Source organism: Elgaria multicarinata, chromosome 5, assembly GCF_023053635.1.
Source record: "Elgaria multicarinata webbii isolate HBS135686 ecotype San Diego chromosome 5, rElgMul1.1.pri, whole genome shotgun sequence".
Classification (NCBI taxonomy): domain Eukaryota; kingdom Metazoa; phylum Chordata; class Lepidosauria; order Squamata; family Anguidae; genus Elgaria; species Elgaria multicarinata.
In genome coordinates, this window is record NC_086175.1 from 40664852 (window position 1) to 40680928 (window position 16077).

General features: G+C 38.0%; 1 protein-coding gene across 1 annotated transcript in view; it reads right to left on the minus strand.

Moving 5' to 3' along the window:
• Positions 1-16077, minus strand: part of RASA3 (RAS p21 protein activator 3) — a 154933-nt gene that overhangs the window by 72505 nt on the left and 66351 nt on the right. Inside the window, exons 3-4 of the mRNA XM_063126183.1 lie at positions 9118-9221; positions 3046-3140 (exon numbers count right to left, since the gene is read on the minus strand). Coding sequence (XP_062982253.1) covers positions 3046-3140; positions 9118-9221 — 199 coding nt within the window. The remainder of the gene's footprint in view (positions 1-3045; positions 3141-9117; positions 9222-16077) is intronic.

Sequence of the window (16077 nt, forward strand, 5' to 3'; positions counted from 1 at the left end):
AAGAAGGAATTATACAAACACTTAATGTGGGATCGTAGGAAAGTCCATAACTATCTTCTCTGTTTCTAACTCTTCAAGAAAGCACTTTTTGATTCAAGCTTTTGTTTTCCACCATGAGGGTCGAAGCATGTTTAGCAATTTTAGGGGGAAGTTTCAGGGGAAATGAAGCTGGCAAGATAAGGGTTAAGCACTCCCTTTTCCCCACCCCCATTTTTGTGTGTGTGTATGTGTGCAAAGCATACAGTCAGACCCTTTGCAATGGAGAAGGCGCCATTGGGATAACATTTCATGTGGTTCTTACTATGCTTTGACCTTCTTACAAATCACTCTTGGAACTTGCTAGTAATGTTGCCTCTACCCACGATCTTGCAAGTACTTGGTTTAGATTTGCTTCCGCTGCCTGCCACACACAGCTCTCAGGCATGCAAGGCACAAGTAAATTCTAAAATTAAAGATGTTTAAACGTTAAATACCCAACAGGTTATTTAAAATTTAAATATCTTTATATTACCCTTACCTCTAGTCACTAAACAGAGATAAAAGCAGGGTTTCTCTTTGCTTATGGCTAAAGACAGCTTCCTTTATTCAGCCTTTCTGAGATCCTCCTTTCTGTAGTTTTTTCCTGCGAAGGAAAGTGTACGACCCACAGGTGAGAGCCGGATGTGGCCTGCAGGCTGTGAGCTGTGCACCCCTGAAATAATGGAGAGGAACAGTCCTTATGGTGTACAAAATTATGTTTGTTTTCTTATCTATCTAAATTTCTAAATTGCCCAAAAGGCAGAGCTTTCGGGGTTCCACCCCACCCCAAAATACAAGTAAAACCATAAAATATAAGAATAAAATATAGCCTAGGTCACTTGCTATACTTGCTTATCACCAAGTTGTAGCATTATGGAGCTGGCTTTTACAAAGCAAAAATAGAGGAAGCGATAGACTGCACAAAAATAGTACAGTGTTTATAATTAGTTTTTACAGCCCACGTCCCTAATTAACCAGAATTTTTTTAAAACATTTGCTACAAGAAACAAGGAACTTGAGTTGTAAATAACTAGCAGTCTCCTAGAAAGTAACACTGGACAAACAACTCCCACAATCTTAATGTGTGTCAATGGTACAGTGAATATCAACAGCACACAAGGGCCATATAAATATTGGCTCACTTCACAGGATAAAGGGAAACCTTCATTTCCCGCAGGAAGCAGACTGTAGTACTGGTGTGTGTGTGTATGTGTTTTAAACTTCTGCTGTTAAAGTTATCTAAGGCCAATATCTGGTATCATTTAATGTGCATTATCCATGCACAGTGGAATCCAGTGGAATTTTAAGATGCTTTTAGGATGTTTTTAACAATGTATATTATGCTTTAATTGAGTATTATGTATTTAATGGTTTATTGTTGTTCCCTGCCTCGATCAAAATGGAGAGGCGGGCAAGAAATACATTTATTATTATTATTATTATTATTATTATTATTATTATTATTATTACCCAATCATACACCTTTAAAAAGCCTTTTTGAACAAATAGCCTAAATAAGTTGATAAATAATTATTCATTTAGATAGTGCCATCAATTGAACATGGGACTTTACAGAGTTACATAAGCAAAAAGTTTCCAATCTCAATTTCAACAGAGCAGGAGACACACAAATGGAGGAGAGGCAGTAAGCAGGCCAAGGTAGCAATGGACAAATGTAAAATAGATGGAGTTGGACCTAGCCAGCCATGCAACTAGGTTGGCTTAAAAGACTTTCCCACCGCCCTCCTGCCCACGGCAGCCCCCTCAACCTCCTGAAAAAGCTATACAGAGAGTCGGGGATCCTGCTTTGTGATCTGTGGTGTGTGTGGGATCTGTTGTGTGTGTGTGTGTGGGGGATCCCTGAAAATCAGATGGAGGCACTTTCCATGAGCGGAGCTCTTCCATCAATGGAAGGCAACTTCTGGAGCCAACCTGTATAGTTTTAGTATTGTTTTGTGCTATTTATTTGATATTTAAATCTAAATAAGATCTACTATTTTTAATGTATTGTTACATACTCCAAGTCTTCAGGATAGGAAGACAGATAAATTCGTGCAGATGTTTATATAAATTAGCTCATTTAGGTATCCTGCATCTGTATCTGTACCAGATAACGCTACAAGCAGAATAATAGCACAATGTTGCTGCTTTTCTGGATAGAGACAGATGTTCTGGAAGAGAGAAGTCGCATTCCTCAGGATCAGGAAGCAGGAAGTTGAAACTGACCTTTAATCCCAGTCTGTTCCTGTCTCAGCCAAGAAGCAGGTTTAGTCAGCTCAGCCCACCCTGTTCAACTTTACCATCTTTGTTCTTAATTTTAATCTGAGGGAGATGAAGCCTTCTGTAATGCCATGATAACTCACTCATAAATTCCTTTCCTTAAGCGGGTTTTGAAATTAGACAGGAAAACCTCTACTAGGACTGTAAGTGAACTATTACCTTTTAAGGAAATTTCTGACCCTCTGACTGTCCCCAAAGTTGATGCTGTAGTTCCTATTTTACATTGTTCTACAGCTACTGAAACAGACTGCTCCCTCCTCCTCTTTCATGCTTCTATGAGATTGAAAGGTGAAACAATTTTATTTAAAATAAACCATCTGCCTTCAAGACTGTGGTTTGTTTAAACTATGTTGAGAGAAAACAAGTCAGGATTATACTGTGGTTTCACATCCTGGCTTGTTCTGATATACTCCATGTTTGGAACTCAGCTACAGCTGATGAAAAGGAACAGAATGGCAGGCAGGAGCCATGCACGAAGCACGCGCAGAAGATGTGGGCGGGGCTCCCACCTAAAACTCTGTTTAGCTCTAGAATGTTCTGAATAACTTTTCTGTGCAGGTGCATAACCCATACATGTGACTTACATAGACCATGGAGAAGAACTACTATTATGCACAGATGGTTTGAAACAATCTACATACAATTACTTCTACCTACAGTTTAATATTTTCGGCTTGGCATAATGGGATCCCACAGCTATTCCATCACTAGACTGCCCATGATTTAGTAATGGAGAGACAATCTCACCTGTACTTCTGAATCTGCATCAACATGTTGCAGCTGAAACCAGGTGTCTCTGTTATGGTACTTCTGCAAATCTTCCTTCAATATTGCGACTTTTCCTGAAAATGCATTAAATTAAAAATATCATGTTAGATAAATACGAGCATTTCTGTATACATTTCAGGATCCATTAAAGAAATATATCAATAGTCTTCTGCGGGAAAGGACAACAGAACCTAAGATAAAGTTTCTCAATCTCTCTTTACACAGTATGTCATCCCTTTATGTTGCCAGCTTTTCTCTACATTAAAATATATATTTAAACATGCTCATTTGCAGCATTTATGTTGCTGACTTGACTTCCAGATGATGTTCTGGGCAATGATAACATATCTGTACATTGATGGTGCTATATAAATAAATAATAATAATAATAATAATAATAATAATAATAATAATCTGGCAGCATTTATTACTCATGTTGCTACAATTAGAAGTGTGATTCTAATATATTTTTAAAGTGAAAATATTAAGTCAGAGGTAAGAAAACTGGTGCCCTCCAGATGTTTTAAACTGCAACTCCCTTCAGCCCAAGCCAGCATGACCAATGGTCAAGAATGCTGGGAGTTGTAGTTGGGAAAGTCTGGCATATACCAGGGAATAAAGCTATAGATAATTTTATTTTTTGCTGGGGAAAATCATCTTGCAAATAAACACCACAAATTCCCAAATCCGGATTGCTCAACATTAATTCCAGTTTAGTCCTCTGCAAAGTTATTCATCCAAATACATCATGCTTAATCTCTTTAAAAATTTAATTCACGTTTATAAATAAATCCATATTTTAGTATGTGGGAAGGAAAATAATGTGTGGGGAGGGGGGGAAGAGAGATTATAAATGACTTTGCATGATAAAGCAAAGGCTTAACTATGCCTGAAGAATTTCATATATAAAATGAAAGCAGGTGTTTCAAGCATTTGAAAATTAATTCGTCCAATAGAAGGTATAACCTCACTTGTTCCTTTTTTTTTATGTGGGACCAAGACATATACAAAACATTTCATCTACTGCTACTCATTTACACAGCAATCTTGACTGTTGTTTCCTATAGGTTTCCCTTGTGAACACAGTAGTACCCAAGTCAACAGAAAAATCTTATCAGCTGATAGACTCACAGCTTACTATCTATTTTGGCAGGTACTGCATTCGTGTGATAAAAAAACTGCCTGAAATAGCTAATATGAGATAACCTTTTCACCATGAAATCAAATGGAACAACAGACTTCACTCAGAAGAAACTTGTTTAATTCTCTTCTTCCTAACCTTCCCATTTTTATTATCACAGGTGTATGTATTGCATTAAGGGGCAGAAATCAAGAGGAACATTTGTTTCTTTAATTTTGGCAGTGTCACTATTATTATTATTATTATTATTATTATTATTATTATTATTATACACTTCTAGCTGGCCAAGAAAAACATTGCTTTTTCAGCAGATAGGTAATGCTATCCCTAATCCAAGAGGTCCATGTTAAAGGATAAAAAAGTTAAAATTAAATTTCGTCAGCAGATTGCTTAATATGGTTGAGGAGCAGTGAAAAGATCTTAACAGTGCAATCCTATACATGTCTACTTAGAACTCAATTCTTTTCAATGGAGCTTACTCCTTAAATTAAACATATCCAGTGATGATACCTTCAGTGACAATGCACTTCGTCAGGTCATCTCCCCACCCAGACCCATAGTTAAAAGAATTGTATGAAACTTAACAAAACCTACAATGCCATTTCCATAACCAGCCACCGTTTCAGCACTTTTGGGATGGTGAACTCAGTACATAGTGGGCTTGATCCAGAGAAGGTTGAATGGAACTTAGCTCATGCAGGGCCACCCAGAAAGTTTATGGGGCCTCAGGATAGGTGTGATGTTGGGGGCCCTGCGACTATCCCCCACAAGAAGCCATGCATGTGTAGCAGACCTGGGGTAATGGTACACAAAAATCTTGTTTCATGGGGCCAAGGGAAGATTCTTCCATTTGTCCCCATCCTGGCTAGCCCTGCGCTCATGAAGTAGAGCTTTCCTGACCCCCCCCCCAAGTACAGACCCCCCCAAATCCATTCCAAAGGATTGATATACCCTGTGGAATGGCATGGGATAGGTGGGGGGCTGCAGGAGGACAGGTAGTTGGAGGGATTTGGTGGATCTGCCTTGAGAAGTGGACGTATTTTTCTGCTTGTGCAAGGCATCTCTGATCCAAGCCAGTAAGTAACTGCTATCATATACCGTGACTCACAAACTACTCTGTTTAGTCTCTCAAGTCCTGCATGTGGATCTCAGGCAATAAGGTCTTGTTCTCCATTCCAGAATATTTTTGTTGCAAGTTGCATTACACTGAACCCAAGTTCCAGGACAAGCCCTCCTAAAAAAAATAATGCTTTAGAGCAAAATTCTCATGCCTGAGTTATGGTTTTTGTTTCCACTTAAATGAAAGCTTTAACTTCTAATTTGTCTCCCTATTTTGTAAATTAGGGCAGAAATAATTGTGCATCTGTCACATGAAGGACACCCAGTATAGGCATTCTTTTATTCCTTCAGAGGAGTGATAAACGATCAGATGATGCAGTATGTTTCCTGTTTTTAATTGAAGGTCACAGATGCTGAACTGTTTATTACACGCCTGCTGTGGATTCGGCTTTTCTCTAGGTTTGGCCTGGAGCTCTTTGGAGGCCCTTCATAACACATCTAATTGTTACATTAATTTTCTCTTGAATGTTTTACCAGATTAAAAATAATATATTCACTATACATTCACAGATAGGTTCCTGATAATTAAAAAGTACTAGAATGGTAATATTATTTTACATAATAGCACTAGCATGGGTGTTTTCTCCTTTGGCTCTGACACAGAAAGACACACATCTTATTTTAAAACAACAGCACTTTAGCTGCAATTCTATACCCTCTTATCTGGGAGAAAACCCCATTGAACTGAGTTTTACTTCTGAGTAGTCATGTATGGGGATGCACCATAGGTTTTGTGGCTTGGATCTAACTGTTCATAGATGGACTAAGAACCAGGGGAGGATCCCACCAGTGGAAAGAGGAAGACAATTTCCTCAACCTTCGAAACCAGATTTTTGGGTGGCACAAGAGGATGCAGGGGGAAAGTGGAAAGTAGGGAAAGTCACCTCCCACCTGCCTCCTATGAGCAGAACTCTGTTAGGGGATGCTTCCAGCTGTGAGAGCAAACACAAGATCCTAACCATGATTTAGTACATATATTAGGGTGACCATATGAAAAGGAGGACAGGGCTCCTGTATCTTTAACAGTTGTATTGAAAAGGGAATTTCAGCAGGTGTTATTTGTATATATGGGGAATCTGGTGAAATTTCCTCTTCATCACAGCAATTAAAGCTGCAGGAGCCCTGCCCTCTTTTAAATCTGGTCACTCTAGTATAGCTCCTGCAGCTATATTGGTCACCCTAGATGACCAATATCACAGAGATATGCCTATGAACACTTCCCCCAATCACGTTCCAAGCAGCTCTCCAAACTGCTGTAGCCCCACTAACTGAGGAAATAACAATATATGACAAATTGAATACTGTCAAAATATGATGTGAGTTTTTCAAAACAAGATCACTTCCTTAAGGAAAATGTCGGGATCCCACATAAGAAATACACAACAACTGTAACCTAGTCAGCTGGAAAGAGTCAGCAACATGAAAACATATTGAAGGAATACAAGTTCCTTTCAGGTCCTTTCCTTTACTAGGGCCAAAAAGACTAATTAAGATATGCTAAAAATGTTACATTTTTGTGAACTTGTTTGTTCTTTTGGGTTTGTCATTTATGATGAGACATTTCAAGCACAGGAAACATTATCAAGTTGGGTTTGGGTTCCGTAGCTGACTTTGCATTCCTCATCATGTAAACTATGCCACAAGAAAACAAGAATAAATATATAGGGAATCGGAGAGGAAACAGGCAAAATAGTGACACCCTAATGAAACAACACTGAATATTCCACACATCTCAAAATTTATTTTAATTTGTTGGTTTACCAATAAGTGCATAATGTCATTAAATAGAAAGGACAGATTTTATTTTTATGGAAAAAAGAAGTCTTTGAAAAGTTTTGTTAACACATGCTTTTATCAATGACAAACAATATTATGGAACGAAGGTCAATTAATTAAGAATTCAAGCTACTTAGAACTGTAAGAGATCTTTCACTTATATAGTAAAATATAAAGTAAAAAAAATCACTTACGGTTCCAAGCAGCTTGAATTCCAAATTAAATGACTCTGTATGGTCATTTCCCATTGATACAGCCTACATTTGCAAACTTTTTCAAAAGCTTTCATCTGTTTCCTCTTCTATTCCCTATATCCCACCACCACCACTACACACACCCTTGACTGATTGGGTTCGGATGATACAATAACAAACAGTGGGTTAAATAGCCAACGGTTGGTTACTGTGTTGTCTGTTGGGACATTTTCACACCACAGTTGGTTACTCGGCCGAAATAACCAACACAAATAACCAACGCTGTGCAGAATTCATTATTTGAACAAACGTTGGTTATTGCGTCGTGTGTCAGGCACCGTTGACTATTTCTTCACACATAGTTGATAATTTTCGGCAAGTATAACGTTCTCTAGCAAGAGCAACCAAAGTGACGGCGGCTGCTCTAGTCCAGCTGGCAGAACTTGCAATGGCTGATGGAATACCAGTGGGAGGACTGAGGAGGAGAGAGAGAGCAGGGGATATGTCAATCAAACACACCATTGACTAATAGTCAACTCGACATTGGCTTTAATCCACACCACAGTTGATTATAATCATGTCATGTGGGGAGTAGCCCCTTGATAATCACCTGTGGAGTTCACTATTTACCCACCATTGACTACTGTGTTGTCCAAACGCAGCCATTGACTGCTAAAATAATTTGTCTTTAGAGTATCACACACTTCAAGGTGAACACATAGCTGTTTTTTCCTAAGTGTTTGAAGAACTTCATATACATTGTCTCACTAACAGTGCAATCCTATGCATGTTTACTCTAAAGTAAGATCTACTGTGTCGCTTGGAGTTTATTCCCTCTAGTAAGCGTATTAAGGATTGCAGTCTTAAGTCTTACAATAACATTGTAAGATAAACCAGCATTATATATCCCCATATTACAAATGGCAGACTGAGGTATATTTGGGCTTGATTATAACCACCCACTACATTCATGTCTGAGGTGAAATCTGAACCAAGGACTTATCAGCTCATTGCTAATGCTTATAAGCTATGACACTATGCTCACTCATATGTTTTTTTCTATTATCACAATCATTTTGGACAGAATGCATTTTTGCCGCTTTCACTGTTCTAGCATCTTTTCATGCCCATTTTCATCTTGTTTTCATCTTGCAATTATGTTGTAATACTTGTTTCTCCCACCAAAACATAATCTAGTACTTTACGTACTCTGCATCAGAGGTCTGGAAGAATGCCAACACAAAATGTTCACACACAAAAATAACGTATTGCTTTATTATTTTAAAAAAGAACAAAGATAACCACGTTGAATTTATGGTTCATTTAAGTCAAGCATTCTAGCTACCAATTTAGAAAGTTTAAGTGCATGAAAACAAGAATTTAAAATTAAAGCATCCGTTCAGCAATAACAAGGGCTGACTAATCTCTTTATCCTTCTGAACAGATAAATTGAAGCCATGTGTTTCATAGCATGTTCAGGTAAATTTTTGTTTATACTTTTTAAAAATGGCTTTTTAAAAGACCCGTATTATCTTATACTAAAATAAGAAATTGCCCTAATTTTGAGGGTAATTTTCTTCTTTACCATTATTATATACAATTGTCTTTAAATCCATTAAACATTAACTTAAAACTCAAGAACAATGAACAGTATGTTGAAATATTCATTGTTCAGTTAAAAGAAAATGGGAAAGGAGGTATTTTCTAGTGATGTTCAGTGTTGCCTATAACAGATGTCAGAACACACAGAACTACTCCAACAAGGGGAAATATTGAAGATTAAAGCTGAATTTAAAATTGAACAAATATAAAAACACATACCAATGATTGAATCCCTGCGGAAAACATCTCTATCGAAAATGTAAAATGATAGATGACGAAAACTCCGTGGAATTTCACAGTAAAAGTCTTCTCCATAAAAGGGGCTATGTAAAACAAAAAGGAAATACTTTAGTATAGTGTTTAGAAACAGCTCAGCTCAGATCTTGCCCACATAAAGCTTTTATCCAGCAACTGCAAATGCTCCTCCTGTCTTGCCACCGCCACAATCACCACTATCCCCATTCATATTATACACTTAAATAATATACTATGTTTTCCAGCCACCTTCATGTTAGGTCCAGCTGGGGCAGGGGAGTGGGGAGCAATATTTCCAAGATGAATTGGCTCATGCACTAGAAGCCAGTTAGATCTTTTCTGTATTGCTTGATCCTCCAAGTGGAAGTGAACAAATTGACTTTTCATACATGTTATGAAATTAAACATGCATTTTTATTCTTTGCATTGTTACAAAGCCAAAAAGGAGATGTACTGAAAGCATGTTACCCACTCTACATATTCATACTTAAAATATTAAAGACTAGCCTTTTCCGGCAGGCCTATCCAGATCAATGTAAAAGCAAGAATTTTTAAGATGTATTGATTCCTGTTCTAATGTTGTTCCCCGCCTCGATCCAAAGAGAGAGGCAGGTAATAAATGAATAAATATATTATTATTATTATTATTATTATTATTATTATTATTATTATTATTTCCAATGTTAAGTCATGCATTTTTCCAATGAAGAAAAATTAAAGAAATGCTTGCAATCAAATTAAGACAATTTGTCAGTGTTGACATATCAGGCCATCATAAGCATAATGGTGTGTGTGTGTGTGATATATATATATATGAAAGATGGTACATAGACAGAATATTTAACATAACCAGCTTAGTTCAGAAGCCTAAATTAGTGTTTTTATAAATTTCATTAATTGGAAGAAGGAGAACAATGATTATCCCTTGGCAAAAATCCATGCAATTTCCTTCATTATCCAAAATATAATATAAAATAATTATGCAAACAGCTAATCATGTTATACTGTTAACACATTCTGACACTGTTTCATTCTGAGGCCCCTAATGCTAACAACCTATCTTTGGAACAAATCATGAATCAGTGTTGGCTGTAGGAAGTCTGCAAATTGTGATTTCAAGTTAAACTAATTCTAATGAATAAGTTGGGCGGGGGGAGAGAGTCTCTTCCACCCTCAGGCCCTTTATGAAAAATTGCCTTATTAATTCTTCTCCAGGAAACCAGTTTAGATACACATCCTCACAAGGTCAGCTCGTAGGAAAACCCTTCATACATTTTCTTGTGAAATATGAAATTCCTATTGTATAAAGAAAAAAATTAAGGAATTTTAAATGTGTTTTTAACGGGGGTATGAATATGAAGCTGTATTTGAATTTTTATGTTTAAATTATTATGTTTTAAGGATCCTTAAGTTTGTTTTGTATGCATGCAGCACTGTAGAGTGACCAGATACAAAAGAGGATAGGGACCCTACAGCTTTAACTGTTGTGATGAAGAGGGAATTTCAGCAGGTGCTCCATTCATACAAATGACACCTGCTGAAATTCCCTTTTCTATACAACTGTTAAAGATACAGGAGCCCTGTCCTCCTTTCCATATTGTCACCAAGTGTTTTGGAAGGGAGTTAGGAGAGATGCAAAACACACTGCAATGTAGTATCTGTTTAAAGTCTGAGATGTAAGAATTAAAGTTGGTAGATACATTTACACCATAATTGAAATCTAAACACTTCACACGCACATATCTATTTTTCAATGATGAAAAGGAAGAGAAAATATGCAGAATACATAGCTATGTGACATCAGAAGCACAGCCACTCAGACACTGTGATTCACAAGCTGTATATTAACAGTCCTGACAGAGTGCCAACAATAAATAAATTGCAATAAATGGCACTTGGAATACCACTATTACAGATACTTTTAAATAATAATTGCATGTATATGGATACAACTAAAATGGCCATGTAGTATACGGTGTATACTACAATATTTTTTAAAGAGCAGTTACAAATTTTACATCATTCATGCTAACAAAATCCCTATGTTATCAATATTTAAGTTTTCCCGTATGCAGACAAGAACCTAAGTAAGAAATTTACCCAGTGGAGATCATATACTCGTAGGATTTGAATCCATCTCTCTCTCAGTTCTGCTTTGTCATTCAATAACTTCATCATCACACTACAACACCTTGTGCCAACTAAACAAATCATTATTTCCTCCTGCACTTTATTCAGAGCATCATTCATTTTGTGGATGCTTTTTTTCCTAAACTTGGAAACAGCCGGTGATATGAACCTCTTCCAGCGTAATGAGGCAGGGAACCTTTTGTAATCTAAAACACATGAATTGTTTCCCCCTTTCTGACTATCAGTCTGCCACAAATATCAAAAGTAGGTGGATGGATGGACAAATTAGTAGTCATTCTTGTTGAACGTTTTGTTTGTTTATTTGTTGTGTCAACCATCATGGCCATATCAACTTTACAAATGCATAGGTAAGCAAACAAAAACTCATTCTTGTTGGGCTTATTTGCAAGTCTGCATTTCCCAATTAGCAATTAAGTTTCATATTTTAGGAAAAGGACAAATTAAAACTTGGATCAGATTTTTCCCTTTGGTTGAGTGCAGCCATTTGGGGGGAAAGCCTTTCTGAAGGAGCTGAAAAACAGCCACACAATTACTTTGATATAGTTCCTGAAATAGTATAGAGAGAGTTCTGAGGTCATTCTAATCAATGCCAAGGAGCTGGAGGGTAGAGAGCTCTGGGGGTGGGAGAAGTATGCTTTCAAAGCACCTGTTGGCGCCACTTCACATTTTTTACTTAACTGAAGGAATATAAAGAGTTAGAAGCATGTAGACAAATGGAAAACCGACAAAATCCTCAAGAACAAAATTCTGTTATCATGCTGACTTGAACTTTCCAACTGCCATAAAACTATAGCAGAATAGACCTGTTACTATTTCTACTCTTCTCCAAACGAAGAACCAAGGAGGCCCGTGTAGATTTTAAAGGTTAGAACATATGGGTCACAGATGCAGAACTGAAGCCTTTAAAGTCAGATTTCAAGAATACCAATACATGTTGGGGCCGACACATTCATTAAAATAATAATGGGTTGCATCCAATGACGGTTTGGCTGTAAGGGAGAGCATTGTCAGGTGCCCTTGATGCCTTTGTTCTGACATCCACTTGTGGATGGAATCGGGTTTTTCCAATTTCTCACATTTGGCAATTCTCCCCTTCCCCCCCAAATGCACATTTCCATGCTTTAACCTCTGGGGAAAATGTGTAATGTTGGCCAGTGTTTTTTTTATATTATTTTATGTATTTTTCAAGTCCACAAAATCAGTGTGAATTGGGAAAAGCTCGTTTGCTGTGGAATCTATGGGTTGGATTCATAGAAACTTGAATACATCTGATCCTCAGAAGCAGGGTTCTGGGGCGGACCAGGGGTTTAAATGGGTTGGTGGGGAATTGGTGCAAATAGAATATCTCAATGTGCATAAGTACCTTCTGCTAAGGCAACGTCAATATTGGATACAAGCGAAAATATAAAAACAGGCATGGGTAGTGTACATACATACACACAAAAATGTGTGTGTGTATGTATATAAAAGTCCCAAAGAGGTAAAAGGTTTGGAGACTCCACTCTTAGAAGCATAGAAAACCTACTCAGAAGTATTTATTAAAATAGTTATAAATTGGCTTTGTGCCCAAAAGGGCCATGAATGTAATATACAACTTTTTTAAACAAAGCAATCAAATGAATGGGGCAAGACATCTTCAAAACACCTAGAGAGCAGAATAAAACTTTAAAGCCCATCAAAATCTAGTCTAAATAAAACAGTCTTTACAGACTGCCTAAACTTAGGCAAAGATGGAGTCAATCCAACTTCCTCCGGGAGTCAGTCCCATAATTGGGTTGCTGCCACAGAAAAGGCCCACCAATCTAACTTTTCTTGGTGTGGTACATATAACAGGAACTCTGAGTAAATAAAAAATTACAGGAGGACTCATAAGCTGGGCATTATAAGTGCCCATTGTAAGTAAGCCCATTAAGTTTTGTGTACAGGATTGTAATGCATTAGATTGAGCTTAAATGCAAAAATCAATGCTTGATTGATTGACTGATTGCATTTTTATACCACCAAATAGCCGAAGCTCCCTTTACTTGAATTCAAACTAGGACTGATGATATATATTTCTATAGCAGTTTAATTTTTCTCTGTTTTGTGTACACTTAAAAAAATGATCAAGCTTAAGTATTAGCCAGGTGTGATGATAGAAGATGATTAAATTCATGGGCATAACAGTCTGCATTACTTAACTGCAAATTTCTCAAAAATTTAATCTTCTAGTTCTGAAATAGAATGAATTTTAGCAATTAAGGGTAAAGCCCAAAAGCGATTAACTTTTTGCTGAAGTCTATGAAATTATTCTCAGTTAAGTGGCTTTTTGTGCTGCCTTGGGATGAATTTAACCCCAAAGTTTCAGAACTTAAAGCTTTAATAACACTAAAAACGTTTTTGCATCTCACACCATTCAGTCTCTCAAACGATTTGCTGAGATGCAAAGCAAGGATTCTTAGTGTTGCAAGACTACAAATGCACACTTGATTTGTATTGCACTATTCCCCTTTGGGATACAATGAGTAAATAATATACAGGGACTAATAATGGAATATCCCAAACTGAATCTCTTACATATGGATTTTAAATGTGTTCAGAAACAGAATAATTAAAAATGTCACAGAGAATTTTACATCCTCTGGCTGATCCACAATGTTTAAGAAATGCTTGGTTCATCTTTCTGGACAAACTCAAGACAGGAGTTTACATCATAGTGTTAGCTAAATGCAAATATAAAGAAACTGAACATGTCTGTAGAAAAAGTACTTATGCAACTCAAGTATCTATGAGACTTATATGACTCAACTTAGCTCCAGCTAGCTGCATATAACAATGAATGGCTCCAGTTAGGGATGTTGATCTGTGTATCCATCAAAAGATGCATCCAGCCAATTCAATGATTCAGAAATGAGCTTCTCTTTCAAGCATCCCGCCCTACTCTGGCAAAGTACCCTCTTAGGCCTCAGCTAGACCAGGGGGTTTACCTGCGACGATCTTGCGATTTTATGATCGCTAGCTACACACGGTGTGCGATATCGCGGCCGCCATTTTTGGGGGAGTTTTAAAGAAGAAGGAGCACACGAGCACTCGTGTGCAGAAGGTAAGTATTTTTTTTAAAAAAAAAATTTCCCCCCGCTCACCCTACCCCACCCCAATGGGCACAGAGCTCCTGAGGAGCTCTGCACCCCATGAGTGAGTCCCAGCTCCTCGTGAGTAACCGCGAGGGGTCAAGACAAACCGCGACACCCGCCCACACGTTCCACGGTCTCGGGACCAGCCCAAGACTGCAGAAAAAGCGGGCTCAAAGGGCAGGGTGAGATCCCGTGGAAAGGCATGTGAACATCCAAGTACCCTTGCTTCAAATGCTTACTCCATCCTAGCCAAAGAGCACATCCTGGATTATTATTTTTCACTGTTTTAGGGCTAAACTAGATGCTACATTAAATACATCATGTCTAGCTGATACTCACCATTTTTAAAAATTTGAAGTAAGCATGTGGACCCCCAATCCAGACTGGGACCACCATATGCAGGTATGGGAGGTTTGAATTTCCCCAGCCAGCTACGTCTCCCCCTTAACCCCCCCTCCTCAGCAGGGGCTAAAAAAAAAGAAAAAAAAGAGGGGGATCTCAATTGGCACCAATAGACGTTTTTGTCCCATTTTTAGCCACCGCTAAAAAAAAAAACCACTCTCAGGGGCCTGTTTTACATTTTATATTAACTCAAAAGGCTATATCACCATATTAGCCATGAAAAGGCATATTAGGTCACAATTTTAACCCACTATTTTAAATTCTGCCCATTCTCAGGGCAGTCAGGCAAACAACAGCTGTGGGAAGTGATTCAGATTGGAGGAAATGATACGTGTCAAAGGAGATAAACCTCCTCTTCCACCTCCTCCTCCTCTAGTGCCACCACCCTGATCACATTTGGAGCCTTTAAAAATGAGAATATCAGGAAACTCAAGTCACAGATCTCTTGCAACAGGCATTCAACAGTGTACTCTCTCTTTTCTCTGCTCCATCAGAGATCTCTGTGAACTCCTTCTTCTGATGGCTCTATCGCCTTTTTGTATTCCACTTAACTATCATTGTCCTCCCTTTCCCTATGAACCACCACAAGTCAACATCCTATCTGTAACCCCATTTTGCCATTTCCCACCCTCATAAGTCTTATGTTACCTCCCTTTTTTCTTTGTGCCTCTAAGGTCTCTCTGGAGACCCATCTGGCACCCTCTTTCCCCACCTGTACAGGTATGTCTGCATCTCTCTCTTTTAGAGGATTTTCAGATTATCTTGTTTCCTTACTCCAGGCTCTCTTTCTGGTTCTCTTCTGTGTTTGAAACAAGCACTTTTCAAGGAGAAGAGATCAGCAACTAAGTGGCCTGTAGATTCCAATGGGGGCATCGCCCTCTAGTGGGCATTTATAGCGCAACCTCAGAAGAGACAGATTAAAGGAGGTTTATTTTGTGACTCTAAAATTGAGAAAAGGAATGGGTGATGCGCAGGAGGTGGACGTTGTTGTCAAAAGGACCTGCTAACATCTGTGAGTGATCAGTAAGGAGCATTCTATAAAACACTTGCCTGATGATGCTCTTAATTCCTTTTTCCCTCAGTCATTTTGTGGTGGATGTGTTTTCTCTTCTCCTTGTCTAGGTGAGTAGCTCAAGCACACAAAGCTCTTTCATCCACCAGAAATTTACGGAGTGAGAGAATATCAAATGCAGGAAAAGCATCATAACTTTCTGCCAAGCTGCAGCAGGCTGAATAAGGACAACCTGGTGTCAACTCC